Source organism: Gossypium hirsutum, chromosome A13, assembly GCF_007990345.1.
Source record: "Gossypium hirsutum isolate 1008001.06 chromosome A13, Gossypium_hirsutum_v2.1, whole genome shotgun sequence".
Classification (NCBI taxonomy): domain Eukaryota; kingdom Viridiplantae; phylum Streptophyta; class Magnoliopsida; order Malvales; family Malvaceae; genus Gossypium; species Gossypium hirsutum.
The window spans coordinates 106,395,134-106,413,909 of record NC_053436.1 but is presented as its reverse complement, the minus strand read 5'-3'; the positions used below and the strand labels follow the sequence as shown (position 1 = coordinate 106,413,909).

Sequence of the window (18,776 nt, the reverse complement as noted above, 5' to 3'; positions counted from 1 at the left end):
GAATCCCTCATCTCCACTTTCATCTTTCTTGATTGGGATTCCTTCAACTCGAGCCAGCGCTTGGATTGGAGCAGCTTCTTTCTAACAACTCTGTTGCTTCTCCCTTTTGTTTGCAAATAAAGTGGAGAGAAGTTTGGAGGAGAAAGAAAGATGGAATCAATTGATGCCTTAAAGTCTAAATTTGGGTTAAAACATCATAAACTTGGTTGATAACATAAATTGGATGCTTCAAATGAAAAGAAAAAAACATAAATTAGGTTGAGTCAATTATTGGGTTTAGAATTTAGAGTAGGTTTAAATGGACAATGGGATAGTGTGCGTTTTGCTTACTTTTTATTTTTTTAGCATTTAACCTCATTACTATTTTTGTTTTTACACTAAGCGTAAGTAAATATGCCGTCTATCTAAACCTACCCTTAGATGGATTTATTAGTTATTGGGTTTAAATAAATAGATAAGCCTAAAGTTTTTTAATTATTAGATTAAAAATGGATAAATTTTGAATTATTTTTAGGGTAAATTATCAAATAGTTACTTTTATTTATCTCAGGATACATTTTAATTATTGTAAGCTGACGTGGCACGTTAAATCATCATTTTAAATAAAAATTTTAAGTTAAATTATACATTTGATCCTCATATTTTTTTAACCTTTTTTCATTATCTTATGCTTCTTCCTTTGTTTTCCTTCTTTCTTCATATATTTTAAAGTAGTTTTTTTTTTTCTATTTGTCAAAACTAAAAGAGAAGAAGAAATGGAAAATAAAAAAATAAATTTGAAATTTCAACCAATCAGACTAAAAAATCTCAAAGGAAATTGAAAACAAAAAGAAGAAAGGGTAAATATGACAATTCACAAAGAAGATCTTCTCCTCGTGACAGAAACTTATTACAATACCCATCATCAAAATAAAAGCTTAAAAACATTTTTACGAAAATTATAAAATTAATCTAACGATCCACCTCGCGTTCTAGATTTTCCATCTTTGCAACACTCTTTCTCATAAAATTTCACCCTTCCCTTTATTTTCTCGCTAACCAAACAAACCCATCACGCACCGGGGATAGATAGAAAGGATAAGAAAATCAGACTTTTTTTTTCTCTTTTTTTGGTCTCTGCAAAAAGGCGATGGCTTGGAGAAGCCTAATCTCTCAGGTTATTTCCCCTCTCTTTCGAGCTTCTTTTTGCCTAGCTCTTTGTGTGTATATATATATATTTGTGCAGTGATTGTTATTTATATATTGAATCTCTATGATATGAAGTTTTAATATTTGGGGATTGAGGGAACCCTAGTTTAAATAAATTAAAGATATTGCCTTTGACTATTGAATAGTTGAATCCGAGCTATGTATTAGTGGAGTAGGAAAAATTGAATAAAAAAATGGAATCTTTTATTTTAATTTCCATTGGTCGTAACAAAAGATAATCATTTGCTTGAGCTGATTGAGACTTTTATTGGCGCAAACACTTGGTTTTTCTTTTTTAAGGTTTTGCAATTTTCATTTCGTTAATATGCATATTTGTAAATGTCGTCTCCCATTTGATATTGTTAGAAGTAGTTTATTTTTGCAATAATTGGATCGGTGAGAAACTTAGTTAATGCTTTTTGTGGGTTATTTTTGCTTATTATAGAGTAATTTGTATGTATATTCCTTTAGATAAACAATAAGCCTCGTTTCCATCTTAAAGCAGGTATCAAGACAGCAATCACAGTTGGGACAATATCGGAACTTGTTTAGTAAAGCTCATTTCTCTGGTATTTGTGTTTGTTTCAATCGGACTTTTTATATTCTATCATTATCGTCATGGTTTTGTTCTTCTTTATTTTTTCAATAAGATAACTGGTTTTCTGTGTTCTCAACTTAAAACTTTGTTGCCTAAACTGAACTCTTGTTGGAGTGCAGGTAATAGGTTTTTGAGTGGCCAAAATAGGTTTAGGTCAAGCTATGCAGTCAATTTAGGTCGCAGACTCCGAGATGCTGATGAAGCTAGTGAAGCTGCTAGTTTAAGAGAAATTTACCATAGAAATGATCCTGAAGCAGTGATAAGACTATTTGAAAGTCAGCCATCATTACATTCTAATCCTTCTGCACTTTCTGAGTATGTTAAAGCATTAGTCAAAGTTGACAGGCTTGATGAAAGTGAGTTACTTAAGACATTGCAGAGAGGTGAGTGGTCTTGCTATCTTGCATCTATAATTTCTCTTAAAATGATAATTTTGCAGTATTTTTTCCCCATTTTTCTGGAGTGATCTTTGAATGTTGTTTCTAATTTGATAGTGCTAATAAATTCCCTGTTAAACTATTATTAACGCATTTCTTTCTGAACAATTTCTGCTCTTTGCCTTTTCTTTTATCTTTGTTGGCTAATAGATTATGCAAAGTTACAGGTATCTCCAGTTCAGCAGTGGAGGAAGAGAGTAAAAGTGGCCTTTCAGCTTTTCAAAATGTGGGAAAATCGACAAAACATGGTGTCTTAGGAACTTCTAGTGCTCCTATCCACATGGTGACTGCAGAAGGAGGGAATTTTAAAGATCAATTATGGCGTACTTTTCGTAGTATTGCACTTGGCTTCTTGTTGATTTCTGGTGTTGGAGCACTTATTGAGGATAGAGGGATTAGTAAAGGTAGAATGTTTTAAGTGACAAGTTTTCTTCTAAGTTATTTGTCCATGTTTAAACTGATAGTCCTTTTCCTGGATTCTGACTGACTGGTATCCTTGTTTTAGGACTTGGTCTACACGAAGAGGTGCAAGTTGTAGAATCTAATACAAAATTTAATGATGTCAAAGGAGTTGATGAGGCAAAGGCAGAGTTAGAAGAAATTGTCCACTACCTTCGAGATCCTAAGGTGAATGCACTTTTTGATTTGGTAGATGTCTCCCTCTCCCTCCCTCACTCTCTGTCTCTAATTACCTTTACCCTTCTTGCAGCGTTTCACTCGTCTTGGTGGCAAGCTTCCAAAAGGTGTCTTACTTGTTGGTCCACCTGGCAATGGGAAAACTATGTTAGCAAGAGCTATTGCTGGAGAGGCTGGGGTACCTTTCTTCTCCTGCAGTGGCAGTGAATTTGAAGAGATGTTTGTTGGAGTTGGAGCTCGAAGAGTGAGAGATCTTTTTGCTGCTGCAAAGAAGCGATCCCCATGTATTATATTTATTGATGAGATAGATGCCATAGGTGGAAGCCGTAATCCAAAGGACCAGCAGTACATGAGGATGACTTTGAATCAGTTGCTTGTCGAATTGGATGGATTTAAACAGAATGAAGGAATCATTCTAATTGCAGCCACCAATTTTCCAGAATCATTGGATAAGGCACTGATTAGACCTGGACGATTTGACCGCCGCATCATTATTCCTTATCCAGATGTTGAAGGCCGGAGGCAGATTCTGGAATCCCACATGTCAAAGGTACTGTGTTGGGTGTGTACAAGTCCATGTGTTTTTGGAGTCCGAGCTTGAGTTGACATTTGTCAGTGGCTGATTGATCAAATTCTAGGCTGTACTTTGTGCAGACTGTGTTTAGCAGGCCCCATTGAAGCATATATCATAAAATTTGGCTTGATATTGGCTTTTCAAGCATGCTTCTAATTAACTTCTCTGCTAATTTACATTTTGGTTCAATGACATCAACATTTTGTTGTCTGACTCTCCCATATTAGGTTTGTGTTGTGTCAGACTAACCAGTGGTATTGGTAATATCTTCCTGGTAGAATCATTGAGCCATGCAAGTCTAACCATTCATTCTGGTCCATTACAGGTATTGAAGGCAGATGATGTTGATTTAATGATCATTGCTAGAGGTACTCCTGGATTCTCTGGTGCTGATCTTGCAAATCTGGTCAATGTTGCTGCAGTGAATGCTGCAATGCATGGCGCTAAAGAAGTGACAATGGTAGATTTGGAGTATGCAAAGGACAAGATCATATTGGGAAGCGAACGCAAGTCAGCTGTCATTTCTGAAGAGTCACGAAAATTGACTGCTTTCCACGAGGCTGGCCATGCTCTTGTTGCCATCCATACGGAGGGGGCACTTCCTGTTCACAAAGCAACAATAGTCCCTCGAGGGATGGCTCTTGGCATGGTGTCCCAGTTGCCTGAGGTGGATCAAACAAGCTTCTCCCGAAAACAGATGCTTGCTAGGCTTGATGTTGCCTTGGGTGGTTGGGTTGCAGAAGAGCTCATCTTTGGAGAAAACGAAGTTACTTCCGGTCCACGCTCTGATCTTGAGAATGCAACTGAACTGGCCAGATCCATGGTTACAAACTATGGCATGAGTAAAGAAGTGGGACTTGTTACCCATTCTTATAATGATGATGGTCGGAGCCTAAGCACCGAGACTAGACATCTTATAGAGAAAGAAGTGAAGTACTTACTGGAGAAGGCTTATAACAATGCAAAAACCATCCTCACTACCCACAGCAAAGAACATCATGCACTTGCTAATGCATTGCTGGAGCATGAGACACTCACAGGAGCTCAGATTAATGCTCTGCTGGCGCAGGTTAACTCTCAGCAGCAGCAACAAGAACAGCATCAAGAGGTGATTGTAGCACAGAATGGACCTCAGTCCAACCCAGTACCACCAAGTCCTAGTCCAGCTGCATCAGCTGCAGCCGCAGCAGCCGCTGCAGCCGCAGCAGCAACTGCTGCGGCTAAAGCCAAAGGTGTTGCTCCTGTTGGATCTTAGCATGCAAGGCACTGGTAGAGGCACAATCAGGTAGTTATTTCTCGAATTGAATGTACACATACATATTCTCAAGCCTTTTTGAGTTTGTAGCTTTGCATGATTACTGCCACTGGGTTTTATCTGTTTATAACCTTGTGTCTGATGTGACTGAAAGATGTAGAAGATGAATTATATGGCAGCTGTGTCGTAACGGTAAGTAGCATTAACTTGAGTAATAGAAAAATGCATGGCATCACCCTTCCCCTCGCCCACGTTCTTTTTTTGGGGTTTCCCCTTTTGATTAAACAATTTTCTTCATACACTGATAATGTTCCATTTAAGGGTTTACCCTCCTGGGGATTTGTTTGTAAAGCGTTGATAATAAAGTACCTTTTGATCGCTTTCTCCGCTGGTATTTCGACTTATTTGGATTCCGAATTGAGGCTTGAGTCATTTGTGAAAAAAGAGGCTCTCTTTTATTTTCTTTCTCATGCCTTGGGTCATTTCACAACTACAAAGCCAACAGTTCAGAACCCGTTTTTGGTTGCTCGTTTCTTGCATTAATGGTCGAGTCTAGGTCCATTTCTTAAGATGAATTTTCTTGTATGATGTATCCCCTGCTAGCTGTGAATCCTAGCATGGTTATATTGCTCTTTTACTTTAGAGATTATTTCAGGTCACAAGAACGTGATAATAAGATCTAATGATAACCCAAGTCACTTTCTTTCTTGATAGATATAAATGTACATCCGATCCTTATTTTGCCACATCAATTTGACAATTTCCACTAGTTTCTGATAGATTTGCTAAGTGAAATATATGTATACGGCCACAGATTCATTCATGCATGCATAGGATTGATTCACAACACTCTACGTAGCACGTCTTTCCATCATTTAAAAAAAATTATTGTATTTATGAATGAAAACTAATAACATGAAGGATCCATCCGCAAAAATCATTCCAAGTATTGTCCACTCGCTCAAAACGTCATTAGAATTAAATAATACATTGAGATAAATTAGATTTGAAACACTTTTCCATCTAGCGGTATCTTTATAGTAGAAACGAAATAAAATCATTTTTGGTGCGTTTTGGGTGAAAACATAGCAGCTAGAGAGATATTTTTCCTCATCCTTGGTTACTTGACTTTATGTTAGCAGAGCGGTGGTGGATGAGCTCAGACCTGAGAATCTGCTGAGGAGATTGATGGCACTGGCATCGGAAACATGTTCCCACGATTTGATTGGTTTGGAATCTTAAGGAAGAGATAAAAAGTGGGAGGGTGGAAGTTTGTATTGACCAATCGCTTTCAATGCTGCTGCATGGGCACGATTTGATTCTATTATGAACGACTCTAATGGTATTGTCAGTGTCCTCTCAATAATATGCACGTTGGACCATTTTTTTAAAAAGAACCTTAAAACGAAGCAATTATCCAGAAACTAGGCTTTAAACAAGATGGTTTAAATTACTGGCCGTCTAGAAAATTTGTTTCACGGTTTAAAATTTAATAAAATATTTTAAAATAATTCAATTTAATTTTAAATTTTTTATTATTATTTAAGTTCAATTCTGATAGATTTGAGGCGTAAAAAACTTTTTTCAAGTCTGATTTATGAATAAGTATACTCCGAATCCTCATCAATTAAACATGCTCCTTTGTATTAATGAGAAATAATTGTATGAGATTGTGATTTCTCGCTATTTCTATTCATTTTCAATAGGAGAGGAAAAAAATGGCAATCAGGAGGAAATTTTTTATTTGTAATTTTCCTATTGAAAAAGGAAAAGGATGACTTAAAATTACAATTGTCTTGCATTAATAACTAAACCCTGTTGATGTTTTACCACTTCTTGTAAGCATTTCATGTCATCACAATCTCGTCAAGTTGTAATCTCGCTCATTACATTGCTAGTATGACTTTTTCAAGTAGCAACACTTCATTGAAGCTCGGCTTCATGGAAGTACATTGGCATGAAACTTTGGCCTTCTTCAATTTATCTTGTAAATTATAGGTGTTGGGTTCTCTCTTGCACATAAGACACGTGATACCTTGTTTAGTCTATTTCTGACCCATCACAATCTATTTAGAAAATTACTATATTGTCTACTTGACCGACCACGAGGAGATTTGCATTATACATACGTCAAGATCCTAAATTAAAAAAGGATCACCTTCACCTATTTATACTTATCTTTAACCATTCATACTTTTCTTTTTAACTTTCTACCTCAACCAAATACAACTCACCACACATTTACCACTGTGTGTTCTATTGTCTAAGCCTCCAACCCTCTCTTATACTCAACAAAGTTAAATTTAAAATTGAAAACAAAAAGTATATATTTGTTATCTTTGTATTTCTTTAACCATCAATCATGGTTAAACTTTTCAAAATTATAAATATTTAATTATAAGCATGTTTAATTTTAATATATTTATTTATTCTAGTTATAAAACTTTTAATTAACTTAGCAAGATGAATTAAATAGATAAATTTAGATAATAATATAACTAAATATAGATGTCAGAAAATGTAAATAAATTTTAACTCTTTAAAAAAAACAGAACTCACATCCTTAAGAAACTGTCCACTTTCACAATTTCCCACTCTTTTTTTTCATAATATTTTTAAAGATTTTTCTTTGACTAAATTCAATTTTTTAACATTTCATAATTATCTTAAGAAAACTACTTTTTATACTAAAAAGACTATTAATTTATTTTTAAAGCTTTTTTATCATCAACTTTTTTTTACTAAACGGTTGTGTTATAATAAATGTGGATAATGGCAATAGAACGATCGTAAAACAAAAAAAAAGGAATAATAAAATATAAATTTTACGTGAAAACCCTTTCGGAAAAAAATCACGGGCGAAAGAGGAGAAATTCACTGTTGAAAACTAAATAATACAAGAGGAGTTTTTACTATACAGGCCCGTTCTTGACTTTTTTGGCCTTAGGCAAAACAATAAAATGAGATTTTAGGTTCCTTACAAGTTGGAGAAAAAAAATTTTAGGTCTCAAAAAAGTTGGTAAAAAAATTTTGGACCCTTTAAAAATTAGAAAACAATATTTTAGTCCCCTTTCAGCTTTAGGCCCTGGGCGACCGCACCTCCAGACAACCTTCAAGGTTGAGCCTACGACTACATCTATTTAAATACTAAAAAACTCTATTCTAACCAATATCAAATAAAATAAGTGTAGTTTTAAATCTAAATCATAATAAATCTAAATAAGACTCACAGACTTAAAAGCAGAATAAAATTTAGAGAGAATTTACATATGGTTTATATCACGAACATCAACCTTATCATTAAATCAAAATTTTAACAAAATTAAATTTAAATATTTAACAAATTCGAATATCTAAAGAATAATGATAGATAATTTTATATGGCGCTACTTAGATATAATCAAATCAGGACATGAAGAAGCTCACTCAAAAATTTTTGAATAACACATCAAGGGCGAATCTATGGTTCATGTTGTCTTGGACCTGAAAATATATTCCCTTATTTTACCACTATATTTATTTCTTTAACAAATAACGAAATTCGAATCACACACAAATTATCTGACAACTCCATGCAAATTCTATAAAAACTCATTTATTTCTTTAACAAATAATTAACCATGCAATGCGAAATAATAATCAAGTTTCATTTAAATTAGATTTTGGATAGTATTAAAATTTGTTAACTTTTCATGGATTTTTTCTCTACATATGGATTGGATTGAATTGATTATATTTATAATTAATTATTTGTTATTAAATTCTAAAATTAATAAATATTTAGAGGTGTTCATTAGTCAAGTTGGGTCGAGCCTAAACATGATATTAACATACTTTATATTTGTCCAAGCCCGAATCGAAATATGAGTTTAAAATTTTGTCCAAATCCTTTCATATTTATAAAAGACTAATTCAAATCCATTTTGGATCCGCTCGTATTATTTTTTAAAAAATATTTATTTTATTTTAATATTTAATAAATTTATACATTTTTTCATTAAAAATTTTTATATAGTCATCTTAACATTATTTTAATATTTACATTTAGAGTAGTATTATATATTTAATATAAATTTATTTTTTTAACGTGTTCTAAATTATATAATATATAAAAATAACATAAGATGTGTCAACTAAGCTTGGGCCTTGAATGATCAAGCCCAAGCCTAGCCCATATTTTAAACAGCCTATTTTTTATCCACACCTTTTTTTCGGGTCTAATATTTTTACCTAAATTTTTTTAAATTTTGAGTAAATTTTTAGACTTGAATAGGTAACCCGAACTCAAACCCAAACCCGAACCGCTTTGAACCCATCTCCTGCTATATTAATAAAAATACTGACACCAATCAATCCAACTAACACTCCATTGATAAATTTATTCTTTGCTTCCACCTTTCAGAAAGGAATATATTTTCTGATATAAAGAATCTGAAATCAATAGAATTTTACCACACCTCTTAAGCCATTCCCTCCTTTTATTCCAATTATAACTACTTTTGTTTTTTATTGCGTCTGCGCCACCGCTTTTGTATTACCAAAACGAATTTATTTAAAAGCTTGAAACCAACGCGATGACGTTTCCTTTGCTCACGCTCTCACCCCAGCAACCGTTTTGGAAGTTTAGAACTCACCGAGTCATTGCAAACACCACCGAATCAACTCGGAATCTCTGCAAATCGACCCTTTATTTGTTCCTCGCACTCGCCACTCCTTTCATTGCGTATCGCTGCTTTAACTCCTCTACAATGTTTTGGTCTTCGTCTTCGTCATCCTCCCAACCCGCTACCAAAATCGATGCCGATTCTCTCCGCCGTCAACGAATTAACTCTAGCAAGCTCTATCAGCCTGATGCTTCCTCCAAGGTAACTTTTATCTTGTTAATTATATAAAATTTTCATGTATGATAAATAAATTGTTTTTGTTTCTAGCTTGAAATTTTGAAATTTTCATTTTACAGGTTCCAGTTATCTACTCTTCTTATTACGATATCAGCTTCCTCGGAATTGAGAAACTGTAAGATATTTTGAATTTGATTTTTTTTAAAAAATTTGATTAACCGGTTTTAGAAAATTAGTTAGTTATTCGCGGTTGATGTAGGCATCCGTTCGATTCTTCGAAATGGGGTCGGATATGCCGGTTCTTGATGTCGGAAGGTTACCTGGAAAAAAACTCTATTGTTGATCCATTGGAAGCTTCAACGGAGGATCTACTTGTGGTAATTGAATGTTTTTTCCACTCACTTAGTTTATACACTGAGGCTTATGCTTATTGAGGAAAAAGGAAGATCATAGGTGATGGAAAATATAACTCTTAGTTAATGAGGTATCTATCTGTAGCAGGCGCTGTAACCTAATGCTTGTATTTTCTTCCCCGATATTCTCGGGATAGGTGCATACAGAAGCATACCTGAATAGCCTGAAGAACAGCGTGAATGTTGCCAGGATAACTGAGGTACCTTGTAGAATTTCCTTATGCAATAATTTGGTTGTTTTTAGTATGAAGTTAATTTTTGCTTCCTTGGATTTTACTTATTTCGTTGCCAGTTGCAACTATCTAGTGTGATCTTGTGGCTCTGCTTAAAAATGGGATTCTCCAGAAAAAAATAGCAAGATTGCTAGGTTTTATTTATTACTGTTTTGGGTTCATGGGAATTTTGTGTGTTGCATGCCCAATATTTTTCTGGCTATGTTTGTTATAGTTTGATGTTTTTGGCTGAGAACTAAGTAGTATCAAATGATGTTATTGTACTTATTACATTGATTCAAAGCACTGTGTTGTGTAGGTTCCTCCTGTAGCAATGTTACCCAATTGGCTTGTTCAGATGAAAGTTCTTTATCCCTTCCGAAGGCAGGTAAAGCCATAGAATCATAGTCTGTCTTGGAGCTAATTCATCATTTCTTTTTCATTGGAGATTGAGTTTTTTGTGAAACTAGGATTATACTGATCATATTACTACAGGTTGGTGGAACTGTTCTGGCAGCTAAGTTAGCGAAGGACCAAGGATGGGCTATCAATGTTGGGGGAGGGTTTCATCATTGCAGTGGTGATAGGGGAGGTGGATTTTGTGCATACGCAGATATTTCCCTTTGCATTCATTTTGCTTTTGTTCGGTTAAATATATCAAGGTAATAGAATGTCAAGATTAAAAATAATAAATGCAGTCCTTGCAATCTTATATGGCATCCTATTCTCAACTAATCAATTGACAATATCTTTTATTAATGGGCTACTCTCCTTCTACTTTATAATATTTTTTAGGGTGATGATAATTGATTTAGATGCACATCAAGGAAATGGTCATGAAAGGGATTTTGGTAATGACGGTAAGGATGCTTTAATTTTCCTCATGGTGCTTTAGCTTGGTTTTCTTTTTCTTTTTTAATTTTCTATGTTTGTGTTTTAACTGGCAGAGCGTGTGTACATCCTGGATATGTACAATCCTGGAATCTACCCATTTGTAAGTTCTTGCTTTCTATATTTGTATTGCATCTTCTCTAGTTGAACCTGAACAGCCTCTTCTCCTACACGATAGTATGTTCTGTCCTTTTAACTGTTATTTTTTTGCTCTATGCAATGAGTTCTGACTTTTTTCTCTTGAAATATCAATTTAAGAGGACAACTCACCTCACCTTCCGGTTTTTTTATTATTTTTCATTCAATCTTTTCAGGATATGACTGCTAGAAATTATATTAACCAGAAGGTTGAAGTGATGGTGAGCATCTAGCATCTTGTTAATGAAGTTAGCTTATTTTATTGCTGGCTAGGTCTTTAGCTGATTTAATATTCTGATATATGAACAGACTGGGACTACAACTGATGAATACTTGAAGCAATTGGATAAAGCACTTGCGGTATAGATTTCTTTCAGCTATCTTCAACATGCTTTGTTCTGTTTTCCGCTGGATCTTTTCTCAATTCTGATGTCCATATCTGCTGTATTTTATCTGACAACACTAATGCATCTTTGCCTGACACCTTTACTCACAAATAAGTCCGTTTTATGTGTCTGTCTTGGTTTTGACTTTGTCATTTACTATTTTTAATCGTATTATTTCAAATGCATTTAGTGCTTATACTGTGTCTCTGCCTCTATTCTTTTATTTATTCTTGTCATAATGTCTGATGCTTTTTAACTCTGGTGCACTCTGACATGATTTCATCAGCATTTTTGCCAACTCGGGCTTCATCTTTTGCTTTGCATTTTTATCTCTATTATGTTCACTTTTCTTTTCATTTACTTGTTATCTTTAACTAATTTTGTACTATGAATACTGTAGTAAAAAGTTGTTCTTATGTCATTATCGCATTGTAGTTATTGGTTACAAATGCCAGGTAGCGGGGAGTAATTTTGCCCCTGAGTTGATTGTGTACAATGCTGGAACTGATATTCTCGATGGAGATCCACTGGGTGGATTAAAGGTAAATTCAATCATAGGATCCATTTGCTTAATTGTGTGCTTTCTATTCTTTTTCTCCCAGTACTTTTCCTCTTCTATGAGAAGTAAATCAGATCTTCATTAGACTCACGCTTTCTGTGAATCAATTATCTTTGATTCATCAACTTAACTTTTGGTGAAGAATTGTCCTTTCAATGATGGCCCTGGAGAGTGGAGAGCAGCCTAAACATCATACAGAAAGAAGGAAGCTGGTGCTGGTTGCAGGAACACATTCCTGTTTTATCTCGTATTATGTGCTAACATGGTCATGTTGATTCATATAAGATTTTGTGGTCATCTCCCTACAAACTCTGCAGAGCTTCACTTGCCTGCTTATAGGTTAACTGAACAGCGCTGCATTAGGATGATGCATCTTCAGACCACTAGAAGCAGATTAGAACGGTCGTTCTTTTCCACTAAACTGTGAAAGAAAAGCCTTCATTTATAGTACATTCATTTCAAATAAGTAGTTTTGAATCAAAAAGGGAAGTAGATAAGTAGCAATGAGGATTAGATTATCATGCAAAATTACAGAGATTTTCTGTATCTTAAATGTTGGTTTAAGTCTAGAAATATCCTACAATATTTTGGGATATAATTCTAGATGGGCTGCTTGGCATAATCCGGAGTGTCAGTGCTTGCAGTGAAGGGATGGAGTGTCGCATGTGAAAAACAAAAAGTAAAAGAAAGTTTGAGACGACTACAACCAAGAAGGGTGCTTAAGGCAGTTCATTTCTGTGCCCCTTTAATTTCTGGGGCATTCAGTAAAATACACCATGTTTTATTTTTAAAATATTTCTTTTTGTTGGATGGTGCATCTCTGCATAATTAATATTTGCTAGTTTTCACTTGCGGCTACTCTTCACTTATAATTTTCAGGTCAGTCCAGATGGGGTGATCCAAAGAGATGAGAAGGTCTTCAGGTTTGCTCGTGAGAGAAACATCCCTATTGTAATGGTCACATCAGGTTCGTATCTTCAAACATTTATATTTATGCTTGAAGCAGACAACAAATAGACGATGCCTTGCTTTATGCAAAAGACGACAACTGCCCTCCTTAAATTAATTAAGAAAAATATTTTCAATTCAGTCACTGATCGATGTTGGTTCCTTTGATAACAGCCAAGATATAGCTCTCCTGCTTATCCTTTGTGTTAATGGAGGAAAAAAGAAATAGAAAGAATTGTTTATTTACTTTCCACTATGTATGAACAAGAGGCTGGAGCTAAGTTTGAAATTACCAGCATTGGATGAATCCTCAATGTAACCTGAGATGACGAATATCATAAAAACATGTCTGATTCTGTTCAAGCTTCACCCATGATAACATACTTATCATTTTCTTGTTTTAGGTGGCTACATGAAAACCAGTGCCAGAGTCATAGCAAATTCCATAATAAACCTCTCAAAGAAAGGCTTGATAGAGACAAATGTCCACAGCGGAAGAAAAATAATGATATAAGGCTACTTTGCTATCAATAAACAACTCCATTACAAAGGTCAGTTCCACTGATGAATCCCAAGGCATGAATACTATCTAACTTACGTGTTTGTAACCGAAAGTGATCCTTACTATATAAGCAGGCAAATAGGAGAAATTAGGATATAGAAGTTTGAGTTTTACATAGGAATAATACTCATAGGAGCATGGGTGTGTCTCGAGTTGTTATTCGATTAGTTTGCAAGGCAGTATCTTAGGGATTAGCTTGGCTTGGTCTTCCTTGTACACGAGGTATGGCCTCTTGCCGTGTGTCTACCTTCTCTCTTAGGTTATCGAATAACTGATATATAAGGAAACTTGTTTAATGTACAAATGTTTGTGTAAATGCAAATATGCAATATACAGCTTATTTCAGTTTCAACAATGTGATCATTTCGATGCTGCTATGTGTTTCCTGAGTCTATCTTCTCTTATATTTGTTGTTTTTAGAGCCCAACAGGCAAAGGAGATGAGAGCTGTTCCCAAAAATGGCGCTTCTAATTAGGTGAATGTACCTGAAAGCCCTTCTATTATAGGTACATGATCAAATTAGTCCCTCTAATATTAAATTGATTAATTTAGTCCTTGTACTATAAAAAAGTATCAAATAAGGTCAAATTGAAATAGAATTAACATTTTATGTTTAAAAAATATCATTTATTATTTAACCGATCAAACATTTTTAAAGTTTTTACGGCTCTATAAATGAAATATTTTGTTTGGAATTGAATTGAAAGTAAAAATAATAATTTTCAAGACATTTTTTATACAATAAATGTCACATTTGTTACAATATGGGTTTATTTGGTTCTTTTTAATAGTATAGGAACTAAATTGATCCATTTAATAATAGGAGGACTAATTTAATCTAAACCCTAAAATACAAGGACCTTCTATATACTTTCACCCTTCTAATTAGCGTATTATATAATCACATCATTACTATCCCCCAAAGAAACATCACAAATCTTTTAGCATGTTATATTTCACTATTTCCATCATTACATCAGATTTGGTCTTGCCCCTTGAATACACCAGCTCGTCTAAATTTTGATATGTTTATATATCTGAAAAGAATTCTATTTGAGGCATTTGCATATTTATGTATACATGTCATTGTTGCCAATTTCGTTTCATTATTGTCTATGCTGGTTGATACATGCCATTCTGGTTAAATTGGTATCGTAAAGTTTTCATTTCCGACTCAAATCTCTTCAGTGTGTTCCGATCATTTCAATATTGTGGTCCATTTTAACAAATTCTGGTCTTAGGTATATGTTCATCTGTAGTATTTAGATAAGATTTTGATATTTTAATTTATTTTTTAATATTTAGTTAATTTGTCACTTTTGTTTATTTGTAATTTTCAAATTGGATGAATAAATTAATATTTTACATTATTATTTAATTTTTCTATGCCTATTTTCAATGGATTTTGCATGTAAGGTAAAATGTAGAAGTAAATATTGGCTCATTGTTTAAATAATATTAAGATAATATTAAGTTGGGTTGATTAATTAAGGTTTAACTAATGCTAAATTGCATTATGGATTGTAATGCAATAAGACCATCTATATTAGTAGTTTAATCTAAATTATTCGTAGTCTATTAGGTCAGATTGAGTAATTGACTCGTGTTAGGACAACATGTTGTTGAATAATTCAATTTGAGAAAGAATTTATTTTGGTTATCAAAATTGAATTGACTTTCAAAAATAGACGTATAGATATGATTATTTGGATTAATAATATGTCAAATAGGACTTGGGTTAAGTTCAGTCTAAATCTGTTAATTGATTAATTACAATGCATGTGTGATTCATGAAATTTGATATATTGAGAACCTTTTATTTCAAGGTAATGGGTTGAATTTTAATATATTGAAAATTGAAAATCTGTGCTGTCAAGATAGTATGACATCACTTACATAGAATCGTTGTATGGTAAAAAGAGGAATTTATTTCATCTTATCGACTAATATACAGATGATGAAAATAAAATATGTTCATGCATTACTTGTCTTCAACAAATGATTTAAGTAATGATCAATTTTATTGTGAAATATATAATGGTGATCATAAGGTAGAAATGAATCGAATTAGATAAATTAATGCAATTTGAAGAAATAACATATATGATGAAAGATGATTAGATAAAAGATTAATTTGAGTTAAAATGTGAGTGCTTTAAAGAATTTACTATGCATTTCACTCGGAGGCAAAGTTGGGAGTTGACAGAGGCTTTGACCTCCTAAAAATAAAAAAAAATTGTACTTAATGTATTTTACTCACTTAAATATTAAAAAAATTATTTAATCCCTTAAAAATGATTAAATTATAAATTAGTAAATAATAAAATTATATTTTGATGTTTTAAAATTTTAAAATTTAATTTTGTGCACTTAAAAATTTTCTGACTTGAATACAATAGTTTAATTGTTTTGCTTGTCACGGAATGGAATTCTCTTTGAAATTCAGTAGCCATGCTAAACTTGGAGATTGGTAAAGATGTAGGAAGGTTGTGACAGTCAAAATTTTGTAATTTTAAAATATCATTAAATTATTTGTCAAATGCAAATTTAAATTTTTAAATGTAATATATTTAAAGGATAATACTAGAAAAATGAAAACAAAATTAAAAACTTTACATTAAGTACCTCCATCTATTTATCATTTTTTACATTTTTTTCATTGAAAAAATATTCACTTTTTCATTGAAGAAAAATTCTATCTATTTTTTTTATTGTGTATTATCAAATGTGCTTAAAAATTTAAATCACTTAAACTGTTGATTTTCAATTAATTTATTTTTTAATTCGTTTTTTAACAAACTTATGCTGTAAAAAAGATAAAAGGTTAAATTGTGTTGTTAATCCCTGTACTTTGACAAAAATTGATATTTAGACCAAGTATTTAAAAAGTTAAAATCTAAGCCCTTTTTTATTTTATTTTTTTAGTTTTTTCTAGAATTAAATAAAATAAACAAGGAAGGTAAAATGAAAAAAAGTAGATTCAGGCTCATCGAAACTAGGGTTCAAGCTCCAATTAAATTATTAATAGAGTAAAAAGAGAAATGTGGCTGGAACAACAGTATCCTATAAGATACTTAAAGAAAACACCGTAATGTGGTTTGATTCTAAATAAAAATTTTACTTTTTTATTTAAAAATATTAATTCAGTCATCAAAATCAAAAGTATTTTTTATAAAAAATTAATAACAAATAAACATGTTAAATTAATAAACTTTGACAGAAACTATTAGACTAAAATTTTCAAATTGAAAGAAGTAGAAGGATTGTAAGTTTTAATTTTTGAAATGCAATAATCAAATAACAAATTCTAAATAAAGGTATAAAATTATTATCTTTAAAGATATTCTAATTCATAATAAAAAAAATTGAATATTTCTATCTAATATTAGAAAAAGAAACTTGAGGAAAATCAAAATATTATTTGATTTAGTGTTTTCCAAAACAGTAGTTGAGTTGGTGGGGAAAGGAATCACACCATATCTTGGCAAAAGCAAAAGCCTGTAAAAAAGTAGAAGAATTGTTAGATTCTTATGTACAGATGTTTGGAAATTAATTTCCTCTACTTTTTTCCCTTCTTTGTGGCCAACTCCGGAATTGTCCGGAAAACTGAAGCTTTCGCGTGACAAAGCTCAAATAACTAATGTAATTAACACGACTCGAATCTATATCACACTTAAATAATTATCAAGTTATCATATGAGTTCAATTTTTTTATTTTCCGTCAGGAATATTCTATTTTTTTGGGTTAATTTTGATATTTATTATCATTCTGTTTATATTAAATACGAGATTATCATACACTTATCATTTTCATGAAAAAAGTTGTGTCATAATATATTTATTAAAAATGGCAAAATATGGATTTATAATTCATTTTAACAAAAAAATATATAGTTCTCTATATGCTTCAAATATAATTATGTGTGAGTTGTTGATTGAGTCTTAGTTTAATTGATATTTATTGTTAATTCATGAATATATGGGTTCGAGTGCGCTAAAGCGTATTATTCTCCTACTTAAGGGTTAGGGAGAAGTTATAAGTAACTCTAGACATTCTATCAAAAATATAAAAAAAATACCCTTATAATTTATGAATATTTTAATTATTTTTATTGAGTTAATATTTGTTTGACCTGTGATACAAATCCAATTAAAAGTTTAAATATAATCAACTGATATGATATATCTAGGTACAATTAATATAATTTATATTTATGGCACCAGTATCAAATTTGGTTGAATTTGATGTCACACAAATTAAATTATAATAATTAGAAATTTAAATAATATTAATAATATATTTTTTTATTTCTTAAGATATCTACTTGAGTGTATCCAATAATTAATCATCTGTATTCTGTAGACCATTAAGAGTAAGATGCTAGCCACAAATTTTGAAGCTTAATAATATATTTTAATACTTTAAACAATGTCTTTTCCTTAAAACTAAATAATTTTGTGTTTATTACTTTTTTCTTTTAAAACTAAATAAATTAATATATTTTTATATAGGAGGATAATGCGCTTCAACGCATTTGAATCTATGCCCATCTGCACTGATAACAATGCCGGTGCCAATTGAGTTAATATTCAATCGATTTTTTTTATTAATTTTAGTATTTAATTATTATTTAATATATTATTTTAATGTCTGAGTTATTTTAATTATGTAACCTAAGAAAGGTTAAGAAGTTATTTAATATTTTTATAGAAAAATATTTAATTGAAGTAAAAATATTCGGTACACTTTCAGTGAAGTTTTTAAATTCTACAGTAAAATCAAGAGATTGACAAGTGTTCTATAACGATATAGTAATATATTTTTTAAATAATATATGATAAAAATTTTAAGCTAATTGTGAAATATAAAAAAAATTACAAAATATTAACTTTTTTTTAAATATCAATAAAAATACATTATAATTTTTTAACCTGCTTTTGAATCAAATAATTAACTTTTTAGTATTTATTATCATTTGGATTAACAAGTATGACCGGATAATAGAAATATATAAACACAATTAATACAAGTTATGTTTACTGTATTAAACTAATATTCCTATTTAACATCATAAATTAAATAATACCAACTTTTCTGCATGTCTTTTTCTTATGAAAAAACTACCCACACTTTTAAA

The 18,776-nt window shown here is 31.9% G+C and overlaps 2 protein-coding genes across 6 annotated transcripts; both read left to right on the top strand.

Annotated features, from left to right (window-relative positions):
- The first annotated feature begins 880 nt into the window (after positions 1-880).
- On the top strand, positions 881-6,082 carry LOC107893400 (ATP-dependent zinc metalloprotease FTSH 4, mitochondrial). Of its 3 annotated transcripts, none has more exons than XM_016818377.2 (8): positions 881-1,156; positions 1,694-1,757; positions 1,906-2,169; positions 2,391-2,627; positions 2,729-2,850; positions 2,933-3,409; positions 3,759-4,718; positions 5,831-6,082. In XM_016818377.2, the coding sequence occupies exons 1-7, from the start codon at positions 1,130-1,132 to the stop codon at positions 4,686-4,688; spliced, it is 2,121 nt and encodes a 706-aa protein (XP_016673866.2). In that variant the 5' UTR covers positions 881-1,129; the 3' UTR covers positions 4,689-4,718; positions 5,831-6,082. The 3 variants fall into 3 exon arrangements, with proteins under 3 accessions (XP_016673866.2, XP_016673867.2, XP_016673865.2); XM_016818378.2 differs by having other exon boundaries at positions 5,828-6,082; XM_016818376.2 differs by lacking the exon at positions 5,831-6,082 and having other exon boundaries at positions 3,759-5,072.
- A 2,962-nt stretch (positions 6,083-9,044) lies between these two features.
- LOC107893401 (histone deacetylase 2) lies at positions 9,045-14,734 on the top strand. Of its 3 annotated transcripts, XM_016818381.2 has the most exons (14): positions 9,045-9,553; positions 9,649-9,704; positions 9,789-9,906; positions 10,080-10,142; positions 10,474-10,542; positions 10,650-10,816; positions 10,950-11,014; positions 11,102-11,148; positions 11,360-11,404; positions 11,493-11,543; positions 12,025-12,111; positions 13,008-13,095; positions 13,481-13,627; positions 14,059-14,734. In XM_016818381.2, exons 1-13 carry the CDS (start codon positions 9,263-9,265, stop codon positions 13,588-13,590), a joined length of 1,257 nt encoding a protein of 418 aa, XP_016673870.2. In that variant the 5' UTR covers positions 9,045-9,262; the 3' UTR covers positions 13,591-13,627; positions 14,059-14,734. The 3 variants fall into 3 exon arrangements, with proteins under 3 accessions (XP_016673870.2, XP_016673869.2, XP_016673871.2); XM_016818380.2 differs by lacking the exon at positions 14,059-14,734 and having other exon boundaries at positions 13,481-13,990; XM_016818382.2 differs by lacking the exons at positions 13,008-13,095; positions 13,481-13,627; positions 14,059-14,734 and adding an exon at positions 12,271-13,001 and having other exon boundaries at positions 9,094-9,553.
- Positions 14,735-18,776: the final 4,042 nt, after the last annotated feature.